Here is a 21,861-nt window from a genome sequence, read left to right on the forward strand (position 1 = left end):
ATTAACAGAGTGTAGCTCATGCGTAGGAGAGTGGCAGGCAAAAAAAAAAAGTTTTTTTCATTTCATAAGCCAGATTGCAAAGGGCTTAAAATGCCAGAGGAATTTGTATTTGATCCCGGAGGCACGAGGGACCTTCTTGAGCAGGGTGTGACATGGTCAGACTTGTATCCCGCAGCTGCGGGAGAAACAAACTGTAGAGGGAAGAAAGCAGCTGGCATTTACTGCAGGTGCCAGCTTCTTCCTTACTTACTTGGTAGTGGGGTTCTTCCTTTCTTATTTCAGTCACCCAAGGGAGGCTTTTTTTGGTCAGTGGATCCCATGTTAGAATTCTATCTACCCTGGCATCCAGGATTATAGGCTCAGAGATTTAGAACTAGAAGGCTGATCTTTCCCCAGAAGAATTCTCTGTGTGACTTTGAGGAGAGGTCTTAGAAGTCAGCTAGTCCAGTTCCATCCCACCATTTTACAGATGAGGAAAACTGAGGTCCTGAGAAACTTAAGTGATTTGCTGTTGGGTTTGAGTCAAGTTACAAACCCAGGTCATCCCTCTCCATTTCCAGCAGTCTTTCTGCTGTACCCTGCAAGAAAACAGGAGAACTAGTCCAGTTGAGGAAAGAGAAAGCAACTTTCTCTAGTCACACACACTCAAAGCATACTCCCTGAAGCCAGCTGGGTGGGAGGGGAGGATTCTGCTTTAGCAGAAGATCAGAGTTCCAAGTCGAGGAGCTAGGTAAAAATTAAGCTAAGGGAAAAACAGTGAATGGATTGGTGGTTGGAGGCAAGAGCAAGGTGCTATTTCAACACCCAACCAAACCCCAAACTTCAGAGGTTTCCAGAAGGAAGCCCCCAGCCACTTTAAGGAAGAGTGGACCAGAACATGCCTTGACTGGCTCCCCTGAGATGGGGCTCTTCTGTTTAGGCCTACAGGCAATTCTTGAAGGGTCCAGAGCTCCCCTGAAGGGCTCCTTGGGATCAGAAGATTTCCCTGAGAGGCAGCTCCCTCCTCCTTGACCAGTTCCTGGTTCTCCTTCCTCAGCATGTGATTTACCTTCCAAGAGAGACCTTTGTCCATTTCTCCAGCCCAGGAGGCTTCAATAACCCAGGGCTCTGGCCTGAGTCCACCGAGGAAGGAGAAAAGAGGGAGAGAAAGGGAGAATCCAGGAGAGGAGGGAGGGAGGAAGGTGGGAAGGGGGAGCGAAGGAGAGGGAAGGTCTGAGAGAGGAGGGCAGAGGGAAGAAAGTAAGAAGGTGAGAAAAGGAGAGAGGAACAGAAGGAAGAAGGAGAAGGGAGAGAGGAAAGAGAAGAGAGGAAAAAAGAAAGAGGGGAGATCTAGAGGAAAGAGAGAAAGAGGGGAGAGGGGGAGAAAGAGGGAAGGGAAGAGAGGAGTGAAGGGAGGAAGGAAAGGAAGAAAGAGAAGAGAAAAGAGAATGCGAGAGGGAGCGGGGAAAGAGAAAATGGACGGTGGGGAGGGGCCCTGGCCATCCCGGGACCCTGGGTCGGAGGGAGGAGTAGGGAAGGAGGAGAAAGAGAAAAAGGAGGAGAAGGGGAAGAAGCGGGGCGGGGCCGTAACAAGTTCTCTTCAAGTTGCAGAGGCGGCTCTGACTTAACACCCGCCCTGCGCTGGAAGCTGGGGCTCGGGACAGGGTAAGTCCTCTTCCTGCAAGGGGCCGTTCAGCCCCTCCTGCCCCTGCCCCTGCCCCTGCCCCTGCCCCTGCCCCAGCCCCTGTCCCTTGCTCCCCACCCCCGATCCCTGGACTTGGCAGGGGTGGGGGTTGGGGACTATGTGCAGGGTGACTCTGAAATGGTTCAGGGCCGCTAGCTACATCCTCCCTGGAAGCTGCTGTAGTGGGGACCGCGGGATGGAACTGGCCCCTGAGCTCCTCCTGGTGGGTGGGTACTGGCCATAGTATTGGAGCCAGAGGGATGACACAGCTATGAAACTGGGAGGCTGGGGAGGGGGAGTTGCTGGGGAGACTAGTTGGCCTTGGTGACCTGATCTGGAAAATGGGAATGGGGAGCCTGTTCCGAGTTATTCCCTCCTTTCCTTCTCTTTCCCCATACTCACTTCTCCCAGATCTATCAGAAAGGTAGCTTTCCCTTTTAGGTTTGTTGTACCCTAGGAGATCAAGTTAATCTGCCTTCCCCTCCTCCGCCTAGGATCTGGAATGGACCCCTGGGGCCTCTACTGTTCCTGGTTTCTTTCTCTTCTCATGAGCGTTTCCCCCCTTTCCTGTGCTTGCTGATTGTGCAGAGACCCTATCCCCATTGCCCACCACCCTCAGGAGGGATTTCCAAAGGGAAAAATTGCCCCCCACTGTCTGGTACAAGAGAGAACGCTGATTCTATGGGTCAGCCCAGTTCAATCCAGCCCACAGAAAGTGGCCAAAAGATGACTAGAGTAATAGACAAAAATCTTAGAACTTAGAGAACGTGGGATCTGGGAGGGACCTTAGAACTTAGAAGAAGATCTCGAATCATGGAGCATTTATTAATTTGGGTATGGGAACAGTGAGCTATTCCAACTATATATCCAAGGAGTTATGAAGATAAAAACAGAACCTACTCTTAAGAAATTTATGTTCTAATACCATGGAATATAGAACTTCAGGACTGAAAAAATATCTGAGAACATAAAACTTTTGTGGTTCAAGGGACCTTAGAATATCAGAACTACAGGGGCTGTAGAACAGGGAATGTTAGAGCTGTATGGTATTATATTAAAACACAGTATCAAAGGTGGAAGGAGCATCTAGAAGGGACCTAGAACATAGATTCCTAGAACTGGGGAAAAACTTAGAAAAGACAAAGTTGGAATTGGAATTCCCCTCATAAAGAATACACTCCAGCTTCCTTATTTTATAGGAGAGGAGTCTTAGGTCGGAAGAGGAACGTTTGTTGCAAAAGATCAGGCAGCACAGCTGTGGCTGAGCTCCCCTGGGGATCCTACTTCTCTCCGACTTTACCTCTTCTCCATCCTCATCCCTTCAAAGCTCAAGGTTTCCCTGAAAGTATTCTAGAAATAGCCACAAAACCTGCAGAGCAGCATCTCTGAGAAGGAAGAGCCCTGCACGGGGGTCAGACCATGCCACATCCCTGCTCCTTCCTTGCCTTCTGTATGGCCAGAGGCAAAGAATTTGCCCTCTCTGGGACCTCCATCCATAAAAAGAAAGCACTGGACCCAATAGTCCCTGATACTGCTTGATTGGTTGTCTCTTTAGATTTTTACAACATCCCTCTGAGGGTGAGTACTATAAAAGGGGGGGGGGAATTGAATGAAATAACATGCCTGATACATAGTAGGTGCTATATAAATCCAATCATTACTATCTCTCCCAGGATTGATGTAAGAATCAAAGGAAATCATATTTGTAAAATAATTGCCTGACACATAGTAGACCCTGTATAAATGTCAGCTATCATTATTTTTATCATCATTAGTATTATTACTTCAGAAATTATCACTCCCATTTTACAGATGAGAAAGGTGAAGTTCCAAAAAGTTCTGTGACTCGCCCAGGGTCACATACTTAGGAAGCATCAGAGGCAAACTTTGAATTCAGATATTCTTCGTTTTTACTCTATTACTTGAAAGGCTTTGAGGCCTGTCGCTGCAGTTTCCACCAGAAAGGTGTCAGGGCGTGTACATCGCTCTGTCCTCTCTACCAGACTGCCTCAAACCCTTAAACGTCATAGGATGGGAAGATTTCGAGCTAAAAGGGACCCATGGAGGTCATCGGCTTCAGCCCCCTCATTTTACAGATGACTAGACTGAGACCAGAAAAGAGAACCAGAATCACAAGATCAGTAATTTCGAGCTTTCCAGCTTTACGACACATTGCTGTCCTTCATAGATTGTCTTCTAGTCAAATTGACTTTCCTGCTGTACCTTATTTATTTATGGCTCGATCTCCCACCTCCACACCTTTTCACTGGCCTTCCACCATGCCTTGAATGCACTACCTCAACTTCACCTCTTAGACTCTTTTGTTTCAAGATGAGCTGTGTACCATCTTCTACATGAAGATTTTCTAACTCCTCCCGATCACTTTGTATTTATTTGTGTGTATCTTGCATATTCATATCGTTCATGCTATATACATACAGTATACACACATGTGTATATAGGCACATGCATGTATAGGTATGTAACATGTTGCATATATGCACTGTGTATTTATACACACAACCACACACATACATGTTGTCTCCCCCTGGATGTAAGCTCTTTAAGGGTAGGGTATTTCTGACTTTCCCTGGCACAATGCTTGGTTGATTGATTGATTGATTGATTTGGAAGGGGCCTTCTCAGCGATCACTAGTCTGAACCCCTCACTTTACACGTGAAGAAACTAAGATCTAAATACTATAATCTGCTAATTGTTGAAGACACTATAGTCAGGATCTCTTGGGCTTATGGGGGACACAGTTGACAGAGCGTTCCTCTGCCTGGAGTCAAGAAGACTCATCTTCCTGCCTCAGACACTGACTGCCTGTGTGATCCTAGGCAAGTTACTTAACCCGATTTGTCTCAGTTTCCTCATCTGTCAAATGAACTGGAGAGAGAAGAAAATGGTGAGGATCTTCACCAAGAAAACCTCATGAAGAATCAGATACAGCTGAAGAACCACAGGACTTCTTCATCTCTGGTTGCTCAACTGAAAATGCTCCCAGCTCTTGGGGTAACAGGAAGCCAACACTAATTGCCTGGGAGTATCAAGGCTGCAGGAATCCTCCCTCCCCAAGGGTGCTTAGCCATCCCTTCTGCTGCACTGTTGTGCTCACAGGCTCTCGGTTGCAGTGTCCATGGGAAAGGTGTTGGAGGGTGCACATCCCTCAGTCTCTAGGGGGTTGTGGCTCTCAGCCTGGTATTATCTGCTATCAGCAGAGTTTCCGGGAGGCCTCCTGACCAGCTCCTGTCTTGGCTAGCAGGCAGTCTTGTGTAAAGCTAGAGTTTCACTTGATTTCCCTTGGGGAGAAAGCTGGAGGGAATGGAAATAGGACTCTGCATGCAGGAGAGAGCAAGCTGGTGACTGGTCATTACCAGAACATAGGGCAATGTAAGGTTTTGAAAACTTTCTTTGAAAAGAGATTTGCACAACTCCACAGTCACTTGGCAAGACAGGAAGCATGGGGCATTAGGATGACCTGAGTAAATTCCCCTCAGATAATCCCTGCACCATCACAAGATCACAGATCTAGAACAGAAAGGAACCACCCTTATCAGTTAGTCAGTCCAAAAGTATTTATTAAGCACTTACTGTATAGTTAGGATAGCAATCAATCCAACAGCATTTATTAAGCTCTTACTGTACACAGGATAGCAATCAATCCAAAAGCATTTATTAAGCACTTACTGGACAGTCCAAGCAGGAATCAGCCAGTCAATTGGCAAGCACTTATTATATCCCCAGCACTGGGGTGGGTGCTAGAAATACAAAGAAAAATAAAAAACAATCCCTGCCCTTGAGAAGCTGACTTTCTAATGGTCAAGACAACTTGTATAGAGAAAAGGAAACTGGAAGGTACCCTTGAGGGTGGAGGGGATCAGCATCTGGGACAGGGTGGAGGAGGACGATGCTTTGAGCAGAGTCTTAAAGGAAGCCAGAGATTCTAAGAGGCACTATACCTAGAAAAGAATTCCTTTTATAATATTTGTCATGTATTTTATATGTGTGTATATAGAGATATATCTATAGTAATATGTATCTATAGAGAGATATCTACATATCTCTCTATTTACCTGTCTATATATGCAGATATACATATCTAGATATAAACATAGCATCTCCAGGGAAGGGTAACTTACCCCCTCCTGACACCCCCCATTCCATTTTGGAACAACTTTGCTTGTTAAGGAATTTTTCCTTAATTCAAACCCAAAAAATAGGCTGGTTAGAAGGGGGAGAAAGGGAGTGGGCAACTAGGTGATGCAGTGGATAGAACACCAGACCTGGGATCAGGAAGACTGGAGTTCAAATCCACCCTCAGACACTTACTAGCTGTGTGACCCTGAGCAAGTCACTTACCCTTGTTTGCCTCAGTTTCCTTATCTGTAAAATGAGCTGGAGAAGCAAATGGCAAACCACTCCAGTATCTTTGCCAAGAAAAGCCCAAATGGGGTCATGAAGAGTCAGACATTATTAAACAACAACAGAAAGGGGAGAGACAGGGACACCATATTTATTAAGCACCTACTAAGTGCCATTCCTGCCAGTTTAGTGCTACAAAGACTAATTATAGGCTATTTTAATAGTCTATATAAGTCAGAATGGGTTGAAATGGATTGGTGCCTGTGTAAGTAGAGAGAAGGGGATAGATTCAAGAGATGCTGTGGATATAAATTGTAACCTCCTTGAGGTTACAGGGACTGTTTCATTTTTGTCTTTGGATTCCTAGCATCTAGCGGTCCCTGACACACAGTAGGCACTTAAATGTTGGTTGAATTTAAAGAAGTCTGAAAGAGATGTGGTGGAAGTCTCAGAAACTGACTAGTTATGAGGACAAGGGAAGTATGAAAGATGACCACAAGTTATGAACCAGGGTGGCTGGGAAAATGATGGCTGGAGCTCTTCATAGAAATAGGATAGTCTAGAGGGAAGTTCAAGGTTCCATTCTGAACGTTTGAGATGCCAACATTTGGGACATCCAGGAAGGGATGGATAAATGAACAAATGAATGAATGGGTGAATGAAAAAATATTTGTTAAGTGCTTACTATGACCCAGCCATGAAGCTGGAGTGAATTTTGCAATCAAAACTAATCTAGTCAGCAAGATGGTATGCGTGGCAAAAAGGGCGAATGACAGGCTCATGACAATGCAATTGCCACTTGAAGGAAAATGCCATGCCACCATCATCAGTGCCTATATTCCCACCATGATGAATCCTCATGAGGTCAAAGAAAAATTTTATGAAGACCTAGAGACCCTTATCGTCAATGTGCCAAACAAAAGAGTACAAGCTTATAATTCTGGGTGACTTTAATGCTAGAGCAGGCTCAGACTACAAGACCTGCAGGGAGTCCTAGTGAGGAATGGAATTGGAAACAGCAACACCAGTGGTCATTTACTGCTGAAGACTTGAGCATCACATGACCTCATCACCAACACTGTTTTCTGTTTACCTAAATGCAATAAAACTGCATGGATGCACCCTAGCAGCAAACATTGGCATCTAATAGACTATGTGATTGTAAGGAGAAGAGACAGACAAGATGTGAGAGTGACAAAGGCAATGTGTGGTGCAGAGTGCTGGACTAATCATAGACTTATCCTTTTCAAGCTAAATATTCTCATTCATCAAAAGTGCCTCCCCCAAGGCAAAATGACTACCAGAAGAATTAATGTCAACAAATTAGAGCTCTTCTCTGAGCATGAACAGTTTGTTGATAACTTGGAGGGAAAATTGAGCCAACACATAGTTGGCAACAGTGGAGCAGACAGCTTTCAGAGATTTGGTGTACAGCACTGTTATTTGTCCATCTGGGTCAGAACGCTCGAAAATACCAAGACTGGTTTGATGAAAATGATGGGAAAATTCAGAAGCTGCTAAACAAAAAACAAGAACTCCACAGCAGGACAGTTCATCCACCTCTAAGAAGGCAGAATTTAATTCCATCAAAAGCACAGTACAAGCAAAGCTTATAGAGATGTAGGATTCCTAGCTCAGTAAGAAGGTAGGTGAAATTCAGTTTTATGCTAATTGTAACAATCCAAAGTGCTTTTATGACTTCCTGAAAGCTATTTATGGACCAAAAACTTATAGTACATTACAACTACTAAGTGCTGATGGAGCCACATTGATTAGCGATAAGGATGTGATCCCAGAGAGATGGGCTGAACACTTTCATAGTGTTCTCAACGGACCATCATCAATCAATGCTGAGGTCATTGACCATTCACCTCAGTTTTAAGTCAATCCCTCCCTAGCTCAACTTCCAACTGAAGAAGAGGTTTTGAGTGCCATTAGGCTCCTTTCATGTGGCAAAGCACCTGGTGCTGATTCTGTTCCAGCTGAGATTTACAAGATAGGGGGACCATTGCTCATACAAAAGCTCACTGAAATTTTCCAGGATATATGGAAGTTATCCCCCAGGAGTTCAAGGATACCTCTATTGTCCATCTTTATAAAGATAAATGGGAATAGAATGTCCTGCAACAATCACAGGGGGATCTCTCTTAGTCATTGCTGGCAAAATTCTTGCTAGATTCCTCTTTAATGGGCTGATCCTTCACCTGGAAGATGGTCATCTACCTGAGAGTCAGTGTGGCTTCAGAAAGGACCAAGGAACAGTCGATATGGTGTTTGCTGCCCGACAACTCCAGGAGAAATGCCAGGAGCAGAATAGAGGTCTGCATACAACATGTAGATCTGACCAAGGCCTTTGACACTGTTAGTTGTGAGGGATTATGGAAAATTATGTCAAAATATGGTTGCCCAGAGAAGTTCATCAGTATTGTATGTCAATTTCATGATGGCATGTTTGCCTGGGTTCTGGATAATAGACAATGCTCTCATGCCTTCCCAGTCACCAGTGGAGTGAAACAGGGCTGTGTGTTTGCTCCCATGCTTTTTATCATGATGTTTTCAGCCATGTTGTCAAATACTTTCAATGAGGATGAACATGGCATCAAGGTCAACTACCATACCGATGGTAAGTTCTTCAATTTGAAAAGGCTGCAAGCAGAGACCAAAGTGGAGGGCGCGCTGGTGCTATTTTCTATTTGCAGATGATTGTACACTCAAAGCAGCCTCTGAAGCTGAGATGCAACAAAGCATGAATCAATTCTCTGCTGCCTGTGCTAATTTTAGCCTAATAATTAACACCAAGAAAACACAGGTGCTCCATCAACCACCACCACACCATCCATACATGGAACCATCAGTTACAACAAATGGAGAAATTTTGAAAGCTGTGGATAAGTTCACTTACCTTGGTAGAGTACTTTGCAGGGATGTACACATTGACAATGAGGTTGACACATACATTGCCAGAGTTAGCTCAGTGTTTGGGAGGCTCCAAAGAAATGTTTGGGAGAAAAGAGGTATTAGACTGACTACCAAACTGAAGGTCTACAGAGCTGTTGTGTTGACCTCATTGTTGTATGCCTGTGAAACTTGGACAGTCTACCAGTGCCATGCCAGGAAACTGAATCGCTTCCATTTGAACTGTCTTAGGAAGATTCTGAGGATCACCTGGCAGGATAAGGTACCAGACACTGAGATTCTTGCTCAAGCTGAACTGCCAAGCATTCAAACTATGCTTCAGGGAGCGCAACTCCAATGGGCTGGCCACGTTGTTCAAATGCAAAATGTACACTTGCCAAAAAGACTATTTTATGGAGAATTCAGGGCAGGCGATCACATGGTGGTCAGAAGAAGCGATACAAGGACACTCTCAAGAGCTTTGAATTTGACTGTGCAACATTGGGAGACTGTTACAGGACCACTCAGCATGGTGTGGCCACATCAGAAAGGGTGCTGTGCTCTTTGAGCAAAGCAGAAATGAGATAGCACAAAGTAAATGTAGGATGCGCAAATTTGGAGCATCCACCCCAAATGTTCACATGGACTATCTGTGCCCAATCTGTAGTAGAGCATTCCAAGCTCGTATTGGTCTGATCAGCCACAGTCAGACACACTGAAAGGTCACTTTATCATGGTGATGTCATTTTGGTCGTCTTCGAAGAAGAAGGACAACAACCAAGTATGACCCAAGCACTAGTGATGCAAATTCTAAAGCAGGCAATTGATGATGCCAGACTAGAACTCAGGAGAAAGATTAGGACTGGATATAGATATCTGGAACCCTCTACATAGAAATGGTCATTGAAACTATAAGAACTGGGGATGAACAGAGAGAAGAAGGCCCAGGACAGTACTCACACTAAGGAGAACGGGAAGAACCAACAAAGAAGATGGAAAAGGCAGAGCCATTCAGGTAAGAGAACCAGGAGATGCCAGTGTCATCCAAGCCAAGGGAGGAGAGGATGGTCCACAGGTATAAGCGATTAAGGAGGAGTTTTTCAATTGTGTTAGACTCTTGGTGACCCCATTTAGGTTTTCTTTGCAAAGATAGTGGAGTGTTTTGCCATTTCTTTCTTCAGCTCATATTATAGATGAGGAACTGAGCCAAACAGCGTTAGGTGACTTGCCCAGGGTCACACAGCCAGTAAATAACTGGGGTAGGATTTGAATTGCAATGTTAAGAGCTAGAAGGCACCTTAGAGGTTCTTAACTGGGCTTGTTTGTTTGTTTGTTTGAAAACATTTTCGATAACTGTATTTCAATATAATTAGTTTCCTTTGTAATTTTATTGATTTTTTGGATTTAAAAAAATTGTGAGAAGGGTACCAGGCTGCCGGAGGGGTCCATGACTCTAATAATAATAGCAGTTATATAAGGTTCTTGAAACACTTCATGAATATGATTCTCACAACAACCCTGGTATGCAGGTGCTATTAATTATTATTCCCATTTTTCAGTTGAGGAAACTGAGGCAGACAGCAGTTGAGTGATTTGTTCAGGATCGCACAGCTAGTTAGTGTCTGAGACTGGATTTGAATTTAGATCTTCCTGAGTCCAGTTTGCAGTGGAGAATGCATGAAGAGAAGGAAAGTGAGTTAAGTCTGGTAAGGTGATTTGGAGTCAGACTTTGGAGAGCCTTGAATGCCAGGGTTAGGGGTAGCATAGTTAATAAAATACTAGCCTTGAGTCAGAAAAATCTAAGTTCATATCCTGTCTCAGACATTTAGTAGTTTTATGATTACAGACAAGTTACTTAACCTCGAGCTTCAGCTTCTTCATCTGGAAAATGGGGGTAATCATATCACCTACCTTGACGGGTTATCAAATGAGCTAATATTTGTAAATTGCTTTGTAATGATTAATGATCTTTATAAATGCTAGCCATTATCCCTTTTTCCTAGAGGCAGTAGGGAACCACTGCAGGTTTGGGGTTTTGTTTGGTTTTTGAGCAGAGAGGAGGGATTTGGTTGGACCTATGCCCTAGGAAGACTATTTTGATAGGACAGGATGGATTGGTGAGGGGGAATGCTAGAAGCAGAGAAGGCTATTAGGAAGGTTTGACATTGGTCCAGGCAAGACATGACTCCAGTCTCAACTGGGTGGCAGAAAGGAGAGTAGAGAGAAGGGAAAGAAGGCACCTGGAGGACTGGGGAGAGCAAATTGGCAAGATTTGGTGGCTGACTGGATGGGAGGGAGGAAGGTGAGAGAGGAGTCCCAGGTGACTGATGGGGGGCTCCTCAGCAGAAACAAGGAAATATGGAGGAGGGGTAAAGATGAGTAGTATTTGACGGTCTATGTGGGGTGCTCTGGGGAAGCCAGGCAGGTACCTGGGCTTCTTGAAGTCACTACAACTTGGAAGTTTTATTAAACTGAGTTCGAGCAGCTAAGTGGTGCAGTGGAGAGAGCTCCAGCCTCGCAGTCAGGAAGACTCATCTTCCTGAGTTCAAATCCAGACTCAAACGTTTACTAGCTGTGTGACCCAGATGAGGTCATGAAGAGTCAGACACAACTGACCAATAAACTATAGTACATTAGAAGCCTGAAACAGTGGAAAGTGAGCCAGTTCTTGAGTCAAAGGCTTCAGATTCAAATCCTGCCTCTGAGGCTATGAATACTTCATTTAGCTTCCCTAGGACTCAATTTTCTTATCTGTAAAATGAGGCCATTGGACTAGATTGCCTCCAAGATCCCTTCCAGCCAAGAACTAGAATCCTAGAGGGGAAATGCTGTAAACAACACTTAAAAACAAAGATTTTTTAAAAAATTTAAGATGAGTGTGTTACACAAGTGAACTCAACTGCATCCTTTTTTCCCCAGATTCTGTGACAGCTGAGAAATGGACATAGAAGACAAAGAGGTGAGTGGATTTTCATCACTAGAACTCAGATGGGAAGAGATGATAGAGGCAGGAGGATGGGGGAGAGGGGAGTCAGCCAGAGAGACCTAGGTTCCAGCCCTACCACTGACACTTGACCTTGGACAAGATATTCACCTCAGTGCCCCGAGACCCCTCTCTAAGACCATAAGTTACAGATGAGCAGCTTAGCCAACATGGAGAAAAGTGGTTTCTGTACTTAGTGTTCCTCACATGAATGGAGACATAGATCTCCAATAATGAGGAGGAGGAGAAGGAAAGGAGGATGTACATTCTCCCTAGTGCTTTAAAGTTTCCAAAATGAACTTCTCTGCATACCCACACCACCTGGTGGTTCAGTGGTTAGAGCACTGGGCCTGGAACCAGAAAGACGTGAGTCCAAATCCAGTCTCAGATACTTACTGGCTATGTGACCCTGGGAAAGTCACTTGACCTCTGTTTGCTTCAGTTTCCCCGATTGTAAAATGGAGATGAAAACAATAGCACCTGTCTCCCAGGATTGTTGTGAAGATCCAGCGAGATAATAATTGTAAAGCATCTAGCACAGTACCTGGCACATAGTAGGTGTTATAAAAATGCTTATTCCTTTCTCTTCCCCATGGAAGGCAGGGAATTCCGAGCAGAATTAGCCCTATTCCACAGATGAGGAAACAGATTGAGCGAGGGTCAAGAGACTCACCCAGTTAGTAAGAGTCAGAGTCAGCCTCTCTGCCTTATTTGCCCTCCCCTCCTTTTTAGTAAGTCTTTAAGAGGAGCTAAAATTCAGTTCATCTGGCTGGACTGGGAATCAAGGGGACCTGAGTTCAAGTCTCTACTCAGACATGTTCCATCTATAAAACTCTGGGCAAGTCACCTTCCTGCGAAAAGTCCACCAGCTGAAAGGGGGCTGGCGAAGGGGGGGTGCTGAAGGAGGAGGCCAGGGAAGAACATGCCAGGTGATAGTGAGTCTGCCCTCTGGCCAGATATGTTAAGGCCCATAAGCATAAAATAATGCCTCTTAACAGGTCTCAAAGGGAACTACGAAGTAAAGTTGTTGTTCTTTTTCTGCTGCCTAATTCTACGATTCTATAAACTTGATCAGCCCTAGTCTGTGTGTGTTTGAGGTGGAGGAAGGATTCTGTTCTATACCAAGTCCCTTCCTTTCTCCATGCCTCAGTTTCCCTATATGTAAAATGAGGATAGTATGGCTTATTGGCAGGCAGTGTGATCTAATAACAAGAACACTGAACTTGGAGTCAGGGTCCTGAGTTCAAATCCAGGCTTTGCCACTTAATACCTGTGTGACCCAGGGCAAGTGGCTTGCATTCTCTGAGCCTGTTTCTTCATCTACAAAATGGAAAGGAAGATTCCTGCCTGTCGTCTCATCCCCCAAACCTATTAGTGACACATCTAAAACATTAGTATGGTAGCTGTAAAGCAGAGGTCTACAGCCCCCCCAAAGGGCTGAGTACATAGATTTCATGAGATCTATGAACTGGGATGGGGAAAAAAAATCTTCATTTTCACCAGACTCTGCCTGAAATTTAATGTTTCCTCCAATTGTGAATGTAAGTAGTAACCTGATTTGGGGCAGTAAATATGCTTCAGCAGACTGCCAAAGGGGTCCATGCCTTTTCCAGTTGTGTCTGACTCTTCATGACCCTATTTGGGGTTTTCTTGGCAAAGATTCTAACCCTAATCTTAAATCCGATTCTATTTCCTTCTCCAGCTCATTTTACAGATGAGGAAACTGAGGCAAACAGGGGGAAGAGACTTGCCAGGGGTCACACACTTAGCAGGGTCAGATTGGAACTCAGATCCTTCTAACTCCAGGGCCAGAGCTCTATCCACTGTACTGCCCATGATCCATAGTAGATAGCTAATAGATTCTTGTCAGGCTTAGTTGAATTGAAGCAGCGTCTTAAACTTAATAGATGCAGTACAAAAACCCCAGAAGCACCTTGCAGAGGATGACCTCAGGGTAGGTCTTGAATGCCAGTCTGCAGCCTGAGCTCCAGGCCCAGGGATTTCCCCCTCCCAGACTCTCTGTACCAGGCCCCCATGTCACGTGGCTTGGCTGAATTTGTGGTTGCTCTTCGTGGCCTTTACACTTCCTCCCTACCCCTGAAAAGGAAAGTTTGCTACGCTTATTTAAAGACTTCCCTGATTTAGAAAATGAAAAAAATCATTCCACGTAATCTGATCCCCGAGAGTCTGGTGAGGGTCCCGGGCAGCTGTGTTCCTCCTGTGCAGTGGAGAGCTCAGTCCTGTTCTCCCTGCCTCCTACCCCTGGTCCCCAAGGATGGCTTCTCTCCCAACCATGACTCGAGAAGGAAGCATTTGCTTAAAGACAGAAGCCCAAGAGAAAAATCTCCCAGGTGGATTGTTCTCTGAAATGAGGAAGGGGCAGGAACTTCTGCGGCCAAACAGTTTGACAATCCAGGCCGTGGAGACAGGCTGTATAGACTCAGACTGGTGGTTTCCACTGAGCTTGTTCCTTCCCTTGGCCTTTAGCCTGGATGGGAAGTTTCTGAAAAATGGAAGAAAAACCATACTCGCTAATCCCAAACGTGAAGGCACATTAAGAGGGACCTTTTAGCCATTCTCTTCATTCTCCTCGTTCCTGGGCCTCTCAGAAAGACCATCTACCCAGGCTTCCTGCTGGAGTGAAAAGATTTGTAGTCTAAGTCTATTTAAATTCTGGCTTTTCCTCTTACAACCCATGTGACCTTGGCCATATCACTTCCTATCTCTGAGCCTTAATTTTCCCATATGTAAAACAAGGGGATTGGTCTAAAAACACTACAAGTTCCCTAATCAAATCTATGATCGTATGATATCTTTTCTGTTTAGTGTAGGGGAATGGCGCAAGATCAGGAATAGACAGAGAAGGAGGAGAATCCATGAATATGTTCAAGCTACCATTTCAATGATCAGCCCCTATAAAATGGAGAATTACCTGCATTTCTTTATTGAGACTGGGCCTCCCCATTTGATCCACACTCATGGCCCTGCTCCAAACAGTGATGGATACATGAACTTTAACTTGCTCTTTTTGTCTAGCTTGGGCTGGGTCAGCTCTTTAGCAACTTGATGGCCCTCTTCTCAATCTGGAGGCTCACTCTGTTGGTGCCAGACTTAGTACACACACCCAACTGGCTCTCGCCCATTGCAGCTCAGAACTCTAGAACTCAAGAGATCCACCAGCCTCAGCCTTGCCAGTATCAGGGATCAGAGGCAAGTGCTACCACCCTGGGCCAAACTGCCTACGTTTCTAAAAACAACCTTATTTGAACAATTCTTAGAACTGTACAATGTTTTCTTGGTGGTTGTTCTGTGTATCTTTTCTGCCTCACTGCGTGAGTTTTTTTTAAAATATCACTGAGAGTATTCCTTAGACATCATTAAAAAAAACCCTTTCAAAATGCCTCTTGATTTCATGATTTAAAAAAAACACTGTTCTTTGCAAAGACAAGCATTTTATGGGCCCTCATCTTAATATATCACACTGTGTGAAGAAAAATAGATTTTTTATTTGGGTTTAAAAGGTAGGAAGGCAACCGGAAGCAGTTACAGATGAGAAAATTGAGGCCCACTGAAGGGGGGAAATGACAGGACACAGAGCTGAGCTGGGAGAGACCTTAGAGGTTTGGAGTCGAAGAACTCCTATAACTTCCCCCACTCAGCCTCTGCTCACGCCTTAGTGAGAGAGTCCACTCTCCTCCTGAGGTGGCCCATGGCACTTTTTGTTGGTGGTGTTAAGTTGTGTTTAGCCATGTCTGACTCTCTGCGACCCCATTTGGGGTTTTCTTGACAAAGATACTGGAGTGGTTTACCATTTTCTTCTCCAGCTCATTTTTACAGATGAAGAAATGAAGGTAAATAGGGTGAAATTTCTTGCCCAGGGTCACACAGCTAGTTGGTGTCTGAGGTCAGATTCTTTGGGGCAGCTCCAGGACCTGGAGAATGTTCCCTTTAGACTCAGCTTTAATTTGTCTCCCTGAACTTTCCATCGGTTGTTACTGATCCAAACCTCTGAGCGGGAACAAAAATAAGTCAAAAACCATCTTCCACATGACAAGCTTTCAAATGTCAGGAGACAGTTTCTAGATCCTCTTTTCCCCTCCCTCAACTTCTGTTCCCAAAGTTACCTCCATCTCCGGGTCCCTCATCATCTTGGTCTTCCTTATGGTCCAGCTTGTTAATGACCTCCCTAATAACACGGGGCAGCCAAAATAGGACACCAGCCTCTGGATGCCATCTGACCAAGGCCAGTGAGCAGAAGAAGGTCTACTTCCCTTGTTCTATAAACTGATAGGGCTCTTCCTCTTGTACCCAAGTAAATGCCAAAAATGGCTGTACTAAATGATAGTATGGGGGGGTGCAGTAATAGGAAGGGAAAGAGAAGAGGTGACTGAAGAAATCTTCTACCCCATGGCACATTTCCTTTACCTTCTTCACTGACCAACCAATGGTGTCAGCTGAAATCTTGAGCTTAGTGGTTTGCCAAGTATTTGTTTATGGATCCTTCTCATAAATGTAAGCCAGCCCAATAAATAACATACTGAAAGACAAAATTCTTGAGGGAATGTTAACCTGATTACTTCCCCTTCATCCATAGCACACTTCAGAACAGGAGCATCAAATGCATGACCTGTGGGCCAGGCCACTTGCAGCCCACAACCCTCCCCCGACAGCCTGAACCAGAGGAAAATGTGATTCCTATATGATTTTAATGGTGATATATTAAAAAATAAAATGCTATATAAACATGTGTGAGTCCTAAGGATCTCACACACAAAGTAAAATTTAGCTCCATCTTCCACTCTTTGCCGGAATGGTCTCAACAGGCTGCTCACTCCCAGTACCCAAACAAGTGTTTCAGCTTGTCAATTCTACTTACACATCCTTCCCATCTATCCCCTTTTCCCACTTTACATGACTATCATCCCATTCCATCTCACCTTGGCAACTGCAGTAGCCTTTTAGCTGGTTAGGCAGGTAGGTGGGTCAAAAGATAAAGCACCAAGCCTGGAGTCAGGAGGACCTGAGTTCAAATCCAGCTCAGACATTTCTTGGTTGTGTGACCTTGGGCAAGTCACTTCACCCTGTTTCCTCATCTGTAAATGAGCTAGAGAAGGGAAAGGCCAAGAAAACCCTAAATGGGGTCACGCAGAGTCAGACATGACTCCAACAACTGAACAACAGTTTCTCCTTTCTTCCACTAACCTTCCACGCAGCTGTGAAAATCTCCCTCAATCCTAAATCTGACCATGTCACTCAAGAGTCTTCTATTACTTCTAGAATACAATATAAACTCCTCTCCTTACCCCACTCCCCAAGAGAATGTAAGCTCCTTGAAGCCAAGGATGACTTTTTTTCCTTTTAACTCCCAGAGCCTAGCACAGGGTCTGGTCCAGCTTAGGCATGTCATGAATTTTTGGAATGGATAAGAAGACTGAATGAGATTGACAGAGAGGTCCCTTCTGGTCCAAGAGCCATGATCCAAAGACTCAAGACAAGAGAGGGGGATAGTCTGTTCTAAGTCAAGAACCCAATTGATAAACATCTGGATTCACACAAAGTCTAAACCAAGTGGGGTGGGGAGGAGGAAACATTGTTTGTTCTACAAAAGGATTCTTTGCTTTGTTGCTATAGGGATGCTTTTTAAAAAACCAGCATCCTTGACTCTTTTATGAGGCCCCACTTGGCCAAATTGGTCAACATTCTGTTTCTTCTCCACCTTTCAGGAACCTGACTCTTGTCTAAAAGGAAGTCAACAAGAGCCTGTTTCCTTAGAATTCTCTGTGTTTTTTTATTGTCATTGTCTCCCCCGCCCTCCATCCATTTCCACTTCCACCCCCAAGGTACAGGCTCACTTCTTCAGAATGTGGTCACCTGTGAACCGTGACCCACAGCTTTTCCTGTAGACAGCCAGCACACAGGGCTTGGGGGCCATTTAACATCATCACTCCCCAGACTCCCCCGCCCCTGCCCCATGCATTTTATGATTGGACTGCAGAATCAGGGCCTTTGCTGACAATCAGGCAAACCACAAGGGCAGGCTGGGGCTTCCTGTTGCCAGGTCTCTATAAAGTGCCTTGGTCCCAAAATAAGAGACCAAGACAAACTCCTTAAAGCCTTGAGCTCTGAGTCCCATACAGTCCTTCTCCTACCTTCTTTCTTTCTATTGTTTTACTTGTCTATCTAGGCCCAGCCCAGCTCTTACACACGTGTCTGTCTCTGTCACACTCTCTCTGTCTCTCCGCCTCTCTCTCTTTGTCTCTCCATCTCTCTCTCTTTGTCTCTCTCTCTCTCTCACTGTCTCTCTGTCTGTCTGTCTCTCTGTTTCTCTGTCTCTTACTCTCTGTCTCTGTCTCTCTCTCTGTCACTCTCTTTCTGTCTCTGTCTCTATCTCTCTGTCTCACTCTCTCTGTCTCTCTCTTTGTCTCTATCTCTGTCTCTCCATCTGTCTGTGTCTGTCTGTCTCTCCCTCCTTCATTCCCTCTCTCTCTCACACTTGGTGTGGATAGCCTGGGCTGAAATTCCTTTTCTCTCTCCCCCCACGTTCCCAGGGCGGTTCGCCCAGAGCCATGTCAAGGTTCCTGAGACACTTCACCGTGGTTGGCGATGACCACTACAAATGGAACACCAGATATAAGAAATGGGACAACGAGGAGGAGGAGGAGGAGCAGCCGCAGATGCCAACAGCCCCTGCGCCAGCGGCCGTGGCTCCTGGGCCTGAGAGTGGCCCCACAGATGTTCCACCGGAGGTGGTGACCCCTCCAAAGGTCCCCCCAGACTTCAGGACCGTGATGAGGAAGCTCTTTAGTTCCCACAGGTTTCAGGTAGGTGCCACCAAAAGCTGGCCCAGTGGAACAGGGCAGGGGAAGGTCCAGATGGGAGAGTCAGGAGTCTTGGCTACTGAGCCTCAGTGTGTATAAGGTGGAGATAATGAAACCTGCCTCCCTTACCTCTCAAGGCCATTGAAACTGGAAAATCAAATGAGAGCTGTGAATTTTTCAGAAGTTCAGAGCATTCAAAAGTCAACTTAGCAAAGTATTTTTATTATATCACAATCATAATAATTTTTATTTAAAAGGAGAAAATAAGTGTGCTGCTGCCTGTTTTGACAACTTCCCATTTTCCTCTTTAGAATTAGAATGTCAGAACTGGAAGGGACCTTAAAACAGATTATCAAACCTGGGAGGGGCCTTAGAACAGGGAATGTCAGAGCTGGGAGGGGCCTTAGAACAGGGGAGGTCAGAGTGGGAGGGGCCTTAGAGTCTGAATGAACATCAGGGCCTAAATATCTGAGCTGGGAGGCCCCTGGAATCCTCTGGGTCAGCCCCCTCTTTTGACAGATGAGGAAAGGGAGACACTGAAAAGGCCATACTAAATGAGAGCCCTAGATGTGGGCTGAGAAGTCGGACCCAGTCAGCCTGCTGTGTGACCTTGGACAGCCTCTCTGAGTCTTCCTTTTCCTTCTTATGTTTGGTCCCTGCCTGTGCCTAGAAATGAAACAGGGAGTGTGTCCCTGGGGCTCTGAGCATCCCTGTTGGATACTGCATGCTCTGTGAGGCAGAGGAACCATGAAGCAACTGTCAGGATTAATTCTTGAACACCTATTTTTGTGACCCTGCTCGCAGGCCCCTTGGCATGCACACTGCTAGAAATAGAAATGAACCTGATTCTGCAGATTTGCAGATGTCATTTGCACTGTACCTGGGGGTGGGAAGCAGCCTTGTTTCTCTTCTATCACTGTCATTGTTCAGCTCCTACTATGTTTTACCCATCCTGGGGCTTAGAGAGAGATAAAGCTGATCAAATACCCATTTCCAGTCTGGGATCAGCCCATCCCTCCTGCGGCTGTGACAAGCAGAGACTCATAATATCAACTCAGGAGGAGTGTCCCATTCCAGCCATCTCCATCCCTCCAAGTAAAGGGTTTAGCTAACACATGGACCTGCATGTGGCCAACAGGGCTCACCCCTCCCTAGAGGCCGTGGCACAGGGCTTCATTCCCCAACCCTGGCCACACCTTGGGCCTGGAGCAGATTTGGAGAGCAGGGCTAACAGAAAAGAATCAATGAATCAAGTGTGTAAGAAGGTTGGAGGTTTGCACACTCATTACATCTGCTCTCTCATTCAGTCATGGTATCCAGCTAGTGCTATGCTGGGCACCTGGGGGAAACAGAAGAGAAGGCGAAGGGAGAATGGCCCTGTGTGCAACAGAGTAGGAAAAACCCTTGATCTGTAGGCAGAGAAGCTGGGTTCCTATCCCACCCCTGATGCTTATTAACTGAGTGACCCTGGGCAAATCACTGAATCCTCCCTGGCATCAGTTTACTGATCTATAAAATGAAGGGGTTGAATTCAGTGACCTCTAAGATAGATGGATACAGGGGAAGGGGGGAAGAGAAAAGAGAAAGGAAGGGAGAGAAGAGGGGGGAGAGAGAAACAGAGATGGAAGGTGTAAAGAGACTGAGAAACAAGGAGGGAGAGAGAGAGACAGAGACAGAGAGAAAGACAGAAAGAGACAGAGAAAGAGAGAAGGGGGAGGGTAGAGAGACAGAGATAAAGAGACAGAGAGATGGAGGGAGACAGAGAGAGGGAAGGAGAGAAGGAAGGAGAGAGAGAAGGTGGAGAGAGACAGAGAAGAGAGCAAGCATATTTATTAACTGTTTACTGTGTGCCAGGCATTGTGCTAAGTGTTGGGGATAAAAATACAAGCAAACAAGACAGTCACTACCCTCACAAAGCTTTCCTTCTAATGGGGGAAGATAGCATTCCTCCAGAATGAGAAGCTGGAAAGGGGGGAAGGGAAGGCTGCTCCTAGTGAGTAGAGAAGTTCTAAGAACAAAGAGGGGGACTTTGATTGTGCTCTAAATCCACAATCGATGATCCTAAGATCTATTTCTATTTAAGGTTTTCAAAGTACTTTCCTTGCACTAGTGATCCTTATGCCCATTTTAGGAAACTGAGGCACAGAGAGGCAAAACATCGCAAACTACCTCCTAAGAAGCATAGAATTTGAACATGGGCCTCTTCTGAGCTAAAGTCCAACACACTTTTCCTTTGCCCCATGCTGCCTCGGTTTCCTCACTGGTCCCACCATAGAATCTTAGAATTAAGAGTCCTCAGCTGCCATCTAATCCCACCTGTGTCTCACTCTAAGCCACCCAACAAATGGTCCTCCAGCCTTGACTCAAAGCTCTTTCATGAGGGGAGACTCCCCTACCCTCCCCCCCGCCCCATTATGAGGCAACCTGTTCTACATTTGGGGTAAGACGCAAAGTTTGCTGTTTGTTTGTTTTTCATTTGCTGAACTTTATCTTACAGCATTCCTTTTACTTCCTAATACATCCTAATGCATCCTGGTAAAAATAGCTTTGAGTTTCCATATTGCAGGTGTGATCCTTTGTTCAACATTTAACACTCATTTTTTGTTTTCATTATCAACATCTATCCCTTAAAGGGGCTTATAAATAATAATGTTTTGGGGATTCATAAAGCTTCCAAGTATATATATGTAGCCTTAAAATGTCTGGACTTTGAGCTCTGCTTTCTTATTTGCAGATGTGTTCATGTATATATGCTCTACATCTATGAAAAGAAAATTATTTTAGTTTTATTAGAAATTGGATGTGTTAAAATTTATATCAGCTTCTTAGTATTACAGTAAGTCCCAAGATAATAATTTCTATATTCTACTTAGTCTACATGGTGTCTTATTTGAGTGTATTATTTGAATTTAATCATATCAGGTCACAACTGGTTACTTCAACTAACCAATTTTTTATGCATTTCTGTAGTTATTGGTGGAATTTGTTCCTTCTGACATCATATTTTTACGTGGTATACTGTCACATAATCATTAGAAAATGTAACAGGGGCAGCTAGGTGATGCAGTGCATAGAGCACTAGTGCAGGAGTCAGGAGGACCTGAGTTCAAATCTCACCTCAGACACTTGACCCTCA

The 21,861-nt window shown here is 45.0% G+C and overlaps 1 protein-coding gene across 1 annotated transcript in view; it reads left to right on the forward strand.

Annotated features, from left to right (window-relative positions):
- The first annotated feature begins 1,519 nt into the window (after positions 1–1,519).
- LOC140499282 (voltage-gated hydrogen channel 1-like) overlaps positions 1,520–21,861 on the forward strand; it is a 39,394-nt gene continuing 19,052 nt past the window's right edge. Inside the window, exons 1-3 of the mRNA XM_072600475.1 lie at positions 1,520–1,644; positions 11,844–11,883; positions 18,456–18,728. Coding sequence (XP_072456576.1) covers positions 11,863–11,883; positions 18,456–18,728 — 294 coding nt within the window. The 5' untranslated portion in view covers positions 1,520–1,644; positions 11,844–11,862. The remainder of the gene's footprint in view (positions 1,645–11,843; positions 11,884–18,455; positions 18,729–21,861) is intronic.

Source organism: Notamacropus eugenii, chromosome 4 (genome assembly GCF_028372415.1).
Source record: "Notamacropus eugenii isolate mMacEug1 chromosome 4, mMacEug1.pri_v2, whole genome shotgun sequence".
NCBI lineage: Eukaryota > Metazoa > Chordata > Mammalia > Diprotodontia > Macropodidae > Notamacropus > Notamacropus eugenii.